Source organism: Ipomoea nil, unplaced genomic scaffold, assembly GCF_001879475.1.
Source record: "Ipomoea nil cultivar Tokyo-kokei standard unplaced genomic scaffold, Asagao_1.1 scaffold1407, whole genome shotgun sequence".
NCBI lineage: Eukaryota > Viridiplantae > Streptophyta > Magnoliopsida > Solanales > Convolvulaceae > Ipomoea > Ipomoea nil.
The window spans coordinates 2,483,465-2,497,925 of NW_017617835.1; the positions used below are offsets into that span (position 1 = coordinate 2,483,465).

Here is a 14,461-nt window from a genome sequence, read left to right on the forward strand (position 1 = left end):
TAGAAATTAGGGCAATTTTGATTTCAATGAGAAGAGGAAGAGTCTACTATTATTAAGTTTGATGATATGATACATAAGTGGGAGCTTTGGAGAAAGTCACATCTCAATTAACATAATATTCATAATATATTTTTTTTTTTTGTTAATCGGTAAATAACATGTGAATTTGATTAGTACCGTCTCCAAATAAACTCAAATAACATAACAAATGAATCCATGGCTGAAGAGCATAACAAACTTGAGTAGTATAACATTAGTCAAATCAATTTCAATTACAAAGATTATATGCATGTTGGCACATATTTTTTCTTTAAAAAAAAAATAGGAATATTGTGTTAATATGGTACGGTGGTACTATATAGTATATAATACTTTTAGTGTACTTAATAGTCACTGTTTAATAAATACATATAGAATTGAAATGCTATATATAGGGATAATTGAATGGATGATGCACCTACCTACTTAGCTATGGGTCCAGAATTTCATGACACCTACAATTTCAACTTCTTTTCATGCATCACACATAGGAAGAACAAAAACATCATAGATCGAACCAATATGAATGCATGTAACATCTTTAAGACTGGCCTTATATTCTTCTTCTTCTTTTTTTGATAAAGATAAAATAGACCATTTACCTATATACCAACGTGCAATCAGAAACTCGAACTAAAAAATATTCAATTAAATCCTTAAACTTGTTAAACTTGTGCAATTAACTTTTTTTTTTTGAATGCTTGTGCAATTAACTTATTTAACCTATAATATCATGTTACTCATAAGTCCTAAGTCACCTGTCACGTAAGATGCTACCTAAGATGCCACTTAGATTAATATTTTTTTAAAAATATATATTTTTATAAAAATTAAAATAATAATATTTATCTATATAAATAATTAAATAAAAAAAAACATGGCATCTTGGGATGTATCATGTGTGTGTATATGTATGTATGTATATATATATATATATATAGGAGCGCTCATATGCGGCGGGGTTTTACCGTGCGGCGGTGCGGTCAAATTCCAGAATACACCAACAGTGTTAACAATATGTACCAACAGTGTAATAAAAACACACCACAATGAAATGTAATAAAACATCACAAAATACACAACAGACTCAAAAAAATACACCATATAACTCACCACCCCCAATGGTGTATTTCCGAACAGTGTATGGTGTTTTTACTCACACCATTTTGGTGATGCAGGACTCTGTTTACTCTATTTTGTGTGGTGTATTTTCCTAACGTTGATGGTGCATATTTGTTGAACTATTGGTGTTGCCGCACCGTAAGACACTGCCGCACCTGAACTCGCCTATATATATATATATATATATATATATATATATATATATATATATATATATATTATGGGAATGGGATGAGGTAGGTTGTGAAATGGTTAGCTTATGAATAGGCATGCTAAAACATTAATGATTAATCGAAAAAGTCCTTATACTGAAACTGGCCTGGCCACCACTCAATCTCACTAACTTTTTACCTTCAATTAAACCCTTTCCAACATTCACCAAATTATTACTACATTTCACCTCCCCATGCTGGGACACACTATCATTACTATCTTCATCTTTCTTTTTGTTTCCTCCCTTCTACCTTTTTCATCAATACATATATAATTTCATATATATATATATATATATATATATATATATATATATATATATATATATATATAAATTGATATATGATCTGATGGAAGAAGCAGGTAGGAGGAGCCATGGAATTATATTCAAACTAATTAAAAATATTATATTTCTAAATTTGGGTAGTGACAATGGGAATAATATGTGTTTTCCTTTAGTGTTTGCACAAGCAAGAGAGGAAGAGGGAAAAGTGAGTAAAGAAAAAGAAAGATTGTGACCATAAAAGAGTGAGACAAACCAATATGTTAAAGAAAGAAGCAATGACAAACTATGAAGATGACCAAAGAATAACCCATCAAAATTTTATTCCTCTTGTCCAATATGATAATTGAAGTTGGTAACTAATAAACAAGTTTGGATTTTTTTTTTTTAAAAAAAAAATGCATACCGCATGCAAACCAGTATCTCGATTACTGTAAGAACGACTTATTCGAATTCAACTCGAGTCATGCCCACAAAATTTATTTCTCACGCAAGGGTAAGCTTGGCCAAGTTTTTTTTTTTTTTTTTCCATTAATAATTGGAGGATGGGTGTTGTAGTCATGTGAGTTGGGTGTGACTCCCAATATTATTATGTATATCCCAACATGAAAATTTTGGGTGTTAGGTTCATCTAATATTGGCCTTCCCTTTTTGCTTACTCCATCCTTAAATTTCTCTATCAATCTTTGACTTTTTGTAATATTGGACAAGCAATAATTATCACTTCATCTCCTCTAATTGCATGATTATTTCTTTGGTTTTGACAACAAAATTTGGGACTTTTCCTAGCTATATGGCAACCCAATCTATTCCCCCTCCCCTCGGCTGATGTTTTATCTCAAGACTTTTGTTTTAATGAATTCTTTTGAGAACTCTTTTTAGATAATTATTGAGGAGTCAAGCTGATATGCTCCAGCTGGATTATAGTTTGTCAAAATACATTTCATGATCCTTCGGTCAGAGTTAGATTGGAATTATTTGTTACCTTTTAGTATACGATAATATAATGATATATATGTCCAAAATTTGTACACATTTAACTAACTTTATTTAATAATTAATTAGTAGTTGGATTATTAGCCGATGGGGTAACCCCAGCGAGATAAGTTGGTTGGACAATTGACTAGATAATCACAAGATTTTAAGTTTGCCTCTCTGTTGGATACATCAATTCAAAATTTAAATTATGAATGACTGAGTGGATAAATCGAGCATGATTGTTATACTAGAAGGTCAAGAATTCAATTATTGTCAACCCCTTTCAGTCGCGCCTGTAGCATAATGTCTTCCTAGTGTGATTTATCTTTTTTTGTATAGTTTGCGCGCTATTACACAAAAGTAAGGTCAACCCAGTGCACACTATCGGATAATGACAGCGGGTTTTTCTTGTCATCGGAAAAAAAGGTATACTTATTGACATAACTTGTATTATGTATCACAACAACCTTTTATAATCATTAATTATGTGTTAATTAGTAAAACAAATTGACAATGATGTTTGTATCAACTATCATAAAGAAAAAAAGGAAAGAAGAAAATTTGGGGGAAAAGAGATAAGAGTGCCACAATTCTAATCATCTTAGGGAAGTGTAATAATTACCTTACGATGAAACATATGCTTGCAAGTTTCTAGCTACATGGTTAATACCATTAGCTTCCTTTTAATTAATTAATTAATTCGAAACTAATTAATAAATATTAATCATATCAAAAGAAATAAAATTTAATAAATAAATAATAATAAATCTAGTAATTGTAATTAATCAGCGTAATGTGTTAATCTTTGGATATCCTACCAACCTCCAACGCCTAGGCTAGTTATGAGTGCATGACCGCCGTTTTGTCCTCCATTATTTATTACTCCGTTTTTTTTTTTTTTTGTGTCTCCAAACCACAAATTGGAAAAATAAATATTTAATTAATTATAAACAAAAAGTTGGTCCGGAAGACAATATACCTGAAATAATGGAGATAGGCCCCAAACATATGATTTGACCCATGATGTCGTCCTGCCTATTTCTCTACCCTATTGTCAAGTATTTCATGACCATGTTAATACCCAAAGAATGGATGTACCAAATGGTTAGCATGCCAAATGGGTAAAAGAAGCGTCAATAGTGTTAAAGATGTTCTGCCTTAGATACTAAGGGCTGATTAAGTCATGCACGCGATCCAATTAAGTTTAGGGAGCCTGTTGGTAGTCTTGAACTTGACTATGAAGAGAACCGATGCGATTCGAAGGGTACAACTGGATGGTCGGGAGCTATTGTTATTCCTCTGATAAGCCCATGGCAAGGCGAAACCAGTTCGACACATATGAGTGTAAGGCTGGTCCCATGGGGTATGAAGGGCCTCTGATAAGCCCATGGCAAGGCGAAACCAGTTCGACACATATATATGAGTGTAAGGCTGGTCCATGGAGTATGAAGGGCCCAAGGACGTTACATGTGCGTTGTGTGCTGCACCAAACTCTATGCCCATGACCACTATGCTAACATCTTGTTTAATTGTGGAATGGGGGACAAAATGCCTCATAATTAATTTAGTTTAATTTACACTCCTGTGTCTATAAGAACTAAAAGTAGATTAATTGTCACATAGCACTGTGCCGTACTAAAGAGATTTTGTCCTAAGACATTGCATTGTGATATTTAACCTATAATGCAATCGGGTACACGATCAAGAGATTTCATCCCAAGACAGTCTTTATTGTCTAGTGATGCTTAATCTTATTGATCATTGATAAAAACTAACCCAATAAACCATGGATTATCATCCAACAACCATTAGAAACATTGTTTCTTTGGTACAAGGAAAATAAAAAATGAGTCTTAAAAGACAACATAACACGCACTTTGGCACCCATTTAACCATTAATTGCCTCGGAGAAAATTGTAAGGGCATATTGGCAAAACCCAAACACAATTTATTGTTACCCAGACTGGGAATAGTATTGTCCAAAAACCTGAGAATCATATGAGCTTTGTCAACAGCTCTGGGTCTTTCCTTAGGGGCCTGAATCCCAAAATATTCCAATTAAGTTTCACAACGAAACAAGAATGAACAGTTGAGGAAACAATTACAAGAATCATACATGATACAGTGAAGAATCTGTGCATACCAAATTGCCTCGACTGTATCTCGCAATCTAAGATTCACCTATAGTTTAAGAGTGTACTTATTTTTTCCATAAATATGGCCAAAAGGTAGCTCAAAAACTTTCAAATGTCCAAAAAAAAGGTTGTCAACTTGTGACTTTCCCACTGAAAAAATTATTCGGACTGGAACTGGCTGCAGCTGAAAAAGAAAATTATTTGGACTGGAACCAGCTGCTTACGGTGTCATAACTTGGAAGATAAAGAACTGCCAGAAATGAGAAAAAGTGAGCAACTCCATTCCAATTCCAAATACAGCTAACAATTTCTTTAGGGGAAAAGAATAATAGTAATAATAATTACCGTCTCCATAGGACGCCATGGTAAGAGGAGATGATATAAGTTTTTGTGCAATTGAAGCAATATCCTTTGCTGAAACTTCTTCTATGGCTTTCAAGAAATGCTCCACAGGTTTCCTAAGGAAACCAAAAGAAATTACATAAATACTCCGTATCAAAACTTCAAATGGGCATTGAATTTCCTATGTTTTATATATATCTGAAATTCCTTTTAACAGTAAGAGTCGTATATATGGTAGAAAAAGGCTAGCAACCTACAATATGTAGTAGCAGTTTAGAAAGTAGAGACATAACCAAAACATAATTTCCTGTTTTGTGGATTGAAAGGAAGTTGGGGATTAATCTCTTCTGTTTTTCATGATACGGAGTTAGAAGTTTTTGAGCCACAAGTCATTTGACTTGTATTGCAGTATAAATAAATAAATAAAAGTCAAAACTAAACACAGCATTACTTTAGTCACACTTTTTTCATGTGTCATGTACCATTATTTGTGTCAAAAGTAAAAACTAAACTAAACATGAAAACACCATAAGCAAGGGTCACCTCTCTCCGTATGTCAAAATTTGTCTGCCTATGTCTTCTGATGCAACCATCTACAAGACAGAAAACAACCATAAGCACATAAGAGAAATGATTGTAGTGGTTTTAAAAAAAAAAAACAGAACATCTGCCAAAAGAAAGTAATATGTCAAGAAAACAGAAGAACACATTCGGTACCCTGGACTCTAAGTTCATTAAAATGGCAGATTTTGTTGCTTGTTTAGCACGATCAAGCTGCTGTTGGTCAACTGTTCAGTGAAAGGACACAGAGATCATCAGCAACGTTCTTCAATTTGAAAGATTAATGGAAAAGTTTTACAGGGCCAAATTTCAAACCTTCACCCGGACTTGCAATGGCAGTGAGCTCTTTAACAGCGATATCAACAGCTTTTGATGAAAAATCAGAAGACTGTTGCATGAAATAAAGACCTTCAGTTCATGCAATATACACTATGCAAATAGGATGGAAAACAAATAAATAAAAATCATTTATAGCACGTTGTGATCAACATTGCTAGCTATATGCACGCGATATGAGAATCATCTTTAAGAACTTCTCAAGCATACTTGTTGAGATACAAGTTGCCATATGGCATCATATCTCCAGAAACATTTTGGCATCAATCAGAATAGTAAAGTAATTAAATAAATTCTTACAGTAGTTGCTTGAATTCCAAATAACCCAGTGCTATTGAAAATGCTGCTGAATGCAGAGAACGCATGGACTTGCGGATACTCATTCAATACACGAAGATCTGATCATGGATTTAGCAAAATGATATAAGAGCAAGGTTAGTTGGGAGAATTAAAATTGCTGAATTAATACAGAGAACAAGAATCCATTCAAGTAAATGCATCTATGTCCTGCATGGATAAGACTTGGTTAATCATTGACCATATTGATGCACTTACATAGCCTTGAATACATTCCCTTTCCAGGACCACCAGCAGAGAAAGAACCACCCCCTCCCATAAGCATCTGTAAAATCCTCACAATTAGCAAGTCCACAAAAATGATTTCTACTCAGTATCAAGTTAGCAACTCAAGAATACAGAAGATAAAATCCAAGGAAACATGCAAGTGCACATCATTATAACTGGAAAATTGGGTGATTGGAATCATATACAATGACAATACCTGAAGCACAGTCAAAGTCATTGCATCCTTTTCCTTATGCCAGCCACCAGGAAGTTCAAAAGCAAGGGCAAAATGAGTTACCTGTTCACAACCGAAATTAAAGAAACTTATCAGGGATAAAAGAAATTTTAAAAAAATAAATAAAGAGAACCATTTAAAAAAGAGCAAAAGAGCAATGAGACGCACCCCTTGTTCAGCTTGACAACGGTAATCACCCCCCACATATATAGGCTTAGGTTCCTCAGCACGAAGAACGTTAGGTAAGTCAGAGAGCAGTGGTTCTGCAATCCTCAACAGTTCCTCATGTTCTACACCTGATGCAGCAAGGACCATGCGAGAAGCTGTGTAATTCTCCTATAAAAGAAGAGTAGATCAAGAAAAGCGATGAACAAATAGAGTAAAGATTAAAGATGTAAAAAATCATGAAGGTACTTCAGGAAATCATTGATATAAATTATAAACACTTACAGCAACAAAATCCTCCAAAGCTGTGCCATCCAATTTGCTAAGTGAGGCTTCACTTGCCAACAGAGGATTTGCAAAGGGGCCAGCATAACCTGCAGAGTGAATTGCCTCCAAAAGTAAGGCCTGTGGGTTCTTAGAGAAGTCAGCAATCTCAGTTTTCATCTTCTCGAGCTGCACAGATGAGACAAAACAACTCAATAAAAAATCCATGATAATAGCCTTCAAGTATAAAGTCCAGTCTGTTTCACTAACTATCAAAAGATACCTGTTCTTTAACTTCCCAATCCAAAAAGGCAGGATTCCTCACAGCATCTACAAGGAGCTCCACCATTTGAGGAACATATGTTTTCAAAGCATCATAAGTATAAGTCATTTGTTCTCTTGAGGCAGCAGCTTGAACACTACCACCAATAGCTTCAACTTCTCGGACAACACGCAAGTGGCTGCGATTCAATGTGCTTTTGAAAGCCATTCGTTCCAAGAGATGTGAGGCCCCAAATGATGCTGGTTTTTCATAGATTGATCCACTGTCAACATATAATCCAACTGAGGCAGCCGGGCTCTGATCCAATGAATTTATTGTGTTATTAAAATTTTAAACAAAAGCACCCTAAATGATATTCAGGGGAAAAAAAGAAAACATGACAGGCATACCGCTGATGTTTCTGATGCTATTTTAAGACCATTTGGCAAGGTTGTAATTTTGGTACTCCCAGGTTCAACATGATCGGGTAATGGAGGTGGCAGAGTAACACCCTTTAGTGGAAAGTCTAGAGGAGGGAGGGCACTAGACCGTTCACCAGTTAACCAGCTAAATAGGCCACCAGAGGATGAATTTGTTGCAACAGCAGTCGAACTTGCAAATCTGGTCAATGCCCTATTGCTGGCCCGGCCCTATTATGGCATTCAACACCCAAACATTTGAAATTTTTTAAGTACAATGATTTAAATAAATACACAAACTCTATGTATGTGCCACCAAGCAACCCCATTTCCAAAATTCAAAGCTACAGTAATTGCAAGCATGTAATCCAAGCTTAAGAACTTAAGCAAGAAGAATTGCCTGTATGCAATGATCTGATATTCCCTCACTTCCTACATCTCAGTCCTAACATTTTATCCAATCCATCATTGCCGAAAATGTTTCATGTTTCAATTTTTCACAATTACTTCTTTTGGCACAAACAAACAGAAAGAAAATACTCCTTAAAAATATAAATTTCCTAACTCTAGGTAAGCTCGTCTCCATTGAATAATAAAAATCTACATATTTCCTCAAGATCAATAAATACAGTAATCAATGAGCTGCATATCAGATCTATAAACAAAGACAAGGCAACACAAAACAACGACAAAAACACAAAACAAAAATAATATTGAAAGTTTAAACACAAAACTAGCTGATTCAGTCTCGCTTTTAGCATTGAAAAAAAAAAATCTTAACACAAGCAAAAGCATACACAAAGTCGCGTGTGCATAGATAGATGTGTATGAAGAGAGCTTAGAGGCGGACCTTGAGGGCTCTGGCGCGAGAAGCCGCGGTTCTATACATGATTCCGGCGATCTATTGATGAGTGAGGCGGTGGAGAAAGCTCTGGAAGATGCGGAGAGTCAGTCCGAGGGTTTGGGATGAACGGCGGAGGAGATGAAAGAAAGAGGCTTTGCGAGTTGGTTGCCTTTTGGGGGCTTGAAGACCGGCGAACTAGGATCCTGGCACGTATGACCCCCTCCTATTGCGGGGCTTTAGGCACGTGCCACCTATTGGGCCCTTATGCAGTTACGTGCGAATGAAGTGGACTTCCTTTCAAGCCCAAATCTAATCAATAAATGATACGGATTGTTATGATGTGCAATCGTGTGCACCTGCACGATACACACGGGTCTATATTCATAATTTTTACACTGTAAATTCTTAATTTTTAAATTGTAGATTCATAATTTTTTTATACAATAGATTCATAATTTATATACTGCAAATTCATAATTTATGTACTGTAGATGCATAATTTCTAAACTGTATAGTTATCAAATTATGAACATATAATTATGTGATTTGTGAATACAGAGTTCAACAATTGGGAATATAAACATAAAAAATTATGAACATATAGCTCTATAATTATGAATATATATTTATAAAATTATGAATCTATAATAGTGCACATGGTTGCACAGCATAATTTGCCATATTTTAGTATCAATCGTTATGTTGTGGATCCTGGTCCTATACGACATTTTGAATTTTATTTTTGATAGCGCTTGTGTAATTATAATTTATTTAATTTGTATTTAATACTAATATAGTTTACATATAATATTTTTATTTTGTAATTCTAATATTATTAAGTTATAAAGTTTATAAAATATATTATTTATAACTTTATATAATTTATATAATAAATAAATTTTATATTAATATTTATATAAAGATACAATTAATTGTATTAATTAATACTTGTAATAAATGTAATATAGATCAATTATTATATATATAATAATGATTGTGATTTGTGAATGATCCAAATAAATACATAGTATATAATTGTCAAGCACCTTGTGTTCAAATGGCACATATGTGACTCTCCTTTATGGAAAGTTACAGGACTGAACCTCGATGGTGGGGTATACATGGCTCTTTGTGGCTTGTGCTTCAAAAGTAGGAGACTTTTGTTCTTTTATTATACACAAATTTTTAAATTTATTATATATAATGCCATCTAAAAGCATTTATGTATAAGTGAAAATATATATATATATATAAAATACAACAGTTAATAGAATTACAAAGAAGAGTTATGAATAAAATTTTCAAAACATCATAATCATTTAATGAAAAATTGAAACAATCTAAATAACATTTAAACTCCAAGTAACCCGCCTCTATGGCCAAAATGCGTCTTCATGATTACTTCTTATTTAAAATTACCCTTAAAACATGGTTTTTTTTTTTAAATTTAGTTTCCTCAAATTTCTCAATTAGATATAAAAACAAACTCATGTCGATTTTCATTTGTTGTCATACAAAATAATGAAAGAAACAACATCTAACATTTAAAAGTAAGACAAATAGTCATGCTTGTAATATGAATAATAAGCACAGCAATCATGCAAGCATGAATTCAACACACGTTTTGCTCATTCTATTATAGTTCCACATTTTTAACGTATTGCTTGTTCATTTTTAAATAATAACTAAAAATGAATTTTTCATATAGGGGCTCTTTTTTTTTTAAAAAAAAATTTCGTCTCAGACTTATAAAATGTTTAGATCGACGCTATCCTCTTCTATAAATTATAATAACTCTCACCTTCTCTCTCATTTTTTTCTCTCTCCGCCACTAAACAAAAATTGAGCATAAATCACTCTAGGGGATGCTCTTTCAAGCAAAGACTTTGTAACATTGAATACCTTAAAACTTAATTATAGTAAATTGGAACCCCAACTATTTTGCTCAAATAGTATGCTTACCATGTTACAAGTAAAAATCTTCATAAATGTTACCTATAAGTCTTCATAGATGTTACCTATAAGTTTTCTTGATTTGACCAAATCCCTTGTATCCTTCACTTAGTTGCATGTGTAATAATGCGTGCACATTATTATTGTTTACGTTTTACAAAGATTTTACATGTAATATGAGGTTGATGTGCAAACTCAACGGTAAGAGATCTATTGACTATAAACATGATTTTTATCAACATATAATATGTAATTATGTAGTCGTCTAAATTTGCACAAAAAAGTAACACCAAGTTGCTCCTTCATAAGGGAGGTTGTGGGTTTGAGCCTCAGTGAATGTGATATTGGTTCTTTATGCTTTATTTGGTTGATAAAGTAGTTATGAACAGATATTGCATTGTAATAGAGTCAATATTATTTTGAAAAAAAATATGATGTGATAGTGTGATACAAATACAAATTTGTTTCCATAATAAATGTCGTAAGAACATGACTCACATAGTCACACAAGTGCGATAATACTCAAGTAACGTTTAAAACGTCGTGAACAATCAAATTTGTTGGACACAATTTTCTAACTGCGATTATCATTAAGTCAATTAGTACATTGATCTACTTCGAGCTTTACTAGGTGTCTTTCTTATGTCCATGTATAACTAAACAACAAACACGAGGTTTATGAACCTTCATTTATGAAATGATGTCCCGAGATAATGATAGAGCTTGTAAGTGTAAAAATATTACACATTGGACCCTATTATGTTGGCTTAAATTAGTTGTCAAAATTAGTTAAGTTTTTAGTCACTGATCAGCGCCAGGAGGTGAGACAACAAGGAAGAAACTCTGTCAAAGATCTCTTAGTCAAGACCCTATTTTCAGGGAGTCTTTTAAATCAAAATGAGCAGCTTAATTTGAGGAGTTAGACTGCACTTTTCAGACCAAGAAGTTATCTATCTATTCCTATAAATTGCTACTTTGGGATCATTATTTTTTAAGATTCAAGGATTAAAATTCCATATATATCATTCCTCAAATCCTCCACTGTTTTTTCTATCAATATATTCGCGTGTTGAAGGTTTCTCAGTTGGTTCAAGTACGTTGTGATGAAGATAGCATGCACGTCAAATCCATGGTGATGCTGGAGTAGTGCGTTGGAGTAGTGTAGTTTATGCTTTAGTGTGTAATGCACTCTCTCTTGTACTCCATGTTGATCATCTAGTAGATTGGGCTAACGTGAGTGGCCCCGCAAATGTAGGAGTGAGGCTCCGAATTGCGAGAACATTTACTGTGCATGGTTCTATTTATTGCTTTAATATTTAGTTTCTTTATTCTGTCTGAGTAGTTCCTGGAGCTAGTCCAGTGTAATAATTGGATTAAAATTAATTAGGAACCTTTAGGCTTTTCTTGCATTCAAGATCCACGAGCTTTTTCAGAGCTTTATAGTTTTGGGGAGAAGGCAAAAATAAACCCACAAACTATTTAGGATAAATTAATTGTATATTCAAATTATAAAAGGCTTTATATTAATTGTTGAACTCTTTAAAAAAGTGTAATTAGAATATTTTTTTAACCTATAAATTAAATGTTATTGTAGATTATATTGATATGACATTTATATGTAATTTTCTTTGTATACATGTACGTCATGTAAATTATTTTAATTTTTTTTAAAATATTGTCTTTAGTTAAATGAAATTAAAGAAAACTACAAGTTATGTTGATGTGGCTTCTACGTCACATTCATGTATACAAAGAACATTATATGTGGGAGCCACGTCAACCTAACCTGTAAGAGTTAATTCCAGCAAAGGTTCTCTGACTATTGCGATTTTTTGAAATTGGTTTTCGTTTTTTAATTTGGACAAAATAAACCCTTGACTATAAGATTTATTCCAGCAATGGTCCTTCCGTTAAGTATCAGTTTTGTTGGTGTTAAGTAGAGGGGTACTAAGGTCATTTCCTTTATTGTTTGAATTTTTCTTTCTATTGGTTCTTCTTTCTTTTTCTCAGGTTTTGCACTAATGGGTCCCCAGCGATGTGATAATCGAAGCAGATGATATGACCTTCCATCTTCACAGCTTATTGGTTCAATGAAACTTCCAGTATAGTGTATATATAGATAGACTCATAGAGTTGTTTCTGTGTTTGATTCTCGAAAGCTGTTTAATGTACTATGCAAAGAAATACATTCTTGAACTTTCACGATCGAGCCGAAAGACGTCCTCATCTTCCATACCTTCAGAGAACGAGCAGAGAGAACTTCTCGAGACTATAATCGCAAATCTCCCGACAGAGAAAAGTTCTAGAGCATCATTAGCTACTCGAATTCTGTTTGGATTACTACGAACGGCGAACATTCTCAATGCTTCAGAGAATTGCAGATCGGCACTGGAGAGAAATATTGGATCGCAGCTGGAGCAAGATACGCTCGACGATCTTATCATTCCCAGCTATTCCTATATAAACGAAACTCTCTATGATGTAGACTGTGTTGAGAGAATTTTAGGTTATTTCCTAAGCGGTTTAGAAGAGGGACCGGTGAATAGAATCGAAGGCGAGGACGAGCACAACAGTGTCAGATCTGCAGCAAAAATGTTAGTCGGGAAATTGATTGATGGTTACTTATTTAAAATTGCCTCCGATTCTAATTTGAAGCCGGAGAAGTTTTGCGAACTCGCCGTTTCTCTGCCGGACCAAGCTAGATTCTTTGACAACGCCCAGCCGTTGACATATATCTAAAGGTAGAGTTTTTTGCACTTTTGGTTCCACGACTATAGTGACACTAGCCGACTTTTGAACCTTGCAATTTTAGTCCACGACTATTGATTTTTTTGCAAAAATGGTTCTTCCGGCCATTTTTCTGTCAAAATTCCACCGGAAAAAAATTCTTCATTTTTAACCGGGCTAAAATTGACATTTTACTTATCTCAACCAAAAAATAAATAAATAAGCGATTGCATTTGAGAATCTCCGCCGCTTCTCTCGCCGAAAATCTATACAACGAAGCTTTTCCGATGTCTTCGAATGATCAAGTAGGCATGCTGGCTCCGCCTCCAATGCTGCTGCCGGATAACCCAACTAGCCCGGGGAACGCCACGGCCGCTCCGCCACTTACTGACAGCCCTGCCTGCTCTAGGAACTCCGCCGCCTGGGGCAATAGTATGTAGCCCAGTAATATTGTATGTAGTCAAATGTTAATTTTTTTCTTTTATTTTTTGAGATAAGTAAAATTTCAATTTTAGCCCTGTTAAAAATGGAGAATTTTTTTTCCGGTGGAATTTTGACGGAAAAGTGGCCGGAAGGACCATTTTTGCAAAAAAATCAATAGTCGTGGACTAAAATTGCAAGGTTCAAAAGTCGTGGATCAATTCTGCTAGTGCCACTATAATCATGGGACCAAAAGTGCAAAAAACTCTCTAAAGGTATAATAAAAAATTGAATTTACCGGAGATAATATACTGAAAATTAGGTTTCATTTTCATTAATTTAACCCTAAACCATTAAAACACTCAACTCCTGCGAGAAGCTCCTGCCATTGGCGGAGACACTCCGCATTGTTCAGAGATGCATTGATGCTATCGCAGCGAGAGCTTCCTCTGCAGATCCGTCGTTATTCGGATGGCCGATGAGCAACGGCGCTGCCAACTGGAAAGCAATTCTCAAGGAGAAGAAAGTAATAAAGGAAATAACTCTTGTACCCTCTACTTAACGTCAACCAAACTGATGTTTAACGGAAGGACATTGCT

The 14,461-nt window shown here is 34.3% G+C and overlaps 1 protein-coding gene across 1 annotated transcript; it reads right to left on the reverse strand.

Annotated features, from left to right (window-relative positions):
- Positions 1-4,562: 4,562 nt before the first annotated feature.
- LOC109186464 (mitochondrial-processing peptidase subunit alpha-like) lies at positions 4,563-8,954 on the reverse strand. Its single transcript, XM_019336454.1, has 13 exons — positions 8,769-8,954; positions 7,910-8,149; positions 7,521-7,817; positions 7,259-7,426; positions 6,977-7,144; positions 6,791-6,871; positions 6,565-6,631; positions 6,310-6,407; positions 5,989-6,061; positions 5,830-5,900; positions 5,656-5,705; positions 5,116-5,228; positions 4,563-5,020 (listed from the first exon to the last, which is right to left on the reverse strand). Exons 1-13 carry the CDS (start codon positions 8,805-8,807, stop codon positions 4,968-4,970), a joined length of 1,518 nt encoding a protein of 505 aa, XP_019191999.1. The 5' UTR covers positions 8,808-8,954; the 3' UTR covers positions 4,563-4,967.
- Positions 8,955-14,461: the final 5,507 nt, after the last annotated feature.

Coding starts and splice junctions, on each gene's coding strand:
- LOC109186464 (XM_019336454.1), bottom strand. CDS start 8,807: ATGTATAGAACCGCGGCTTCTCGCGCCAGAGCCCTCAAG. Junction 6,872..6,976: donor GTTGTCAAGCTGAACAAGGG/GTGCGTCTCATT, acceptor GGTTGTGAACAG/GTAACTCATTTTGCCCTTGC. Junction 5,021..5,115: donor CATGGCGTCCTATGGAGACG/GTAATTATTATT, acceptor CATTTCTGGCAG/TTCTTTATCTTCCAAGTTAT.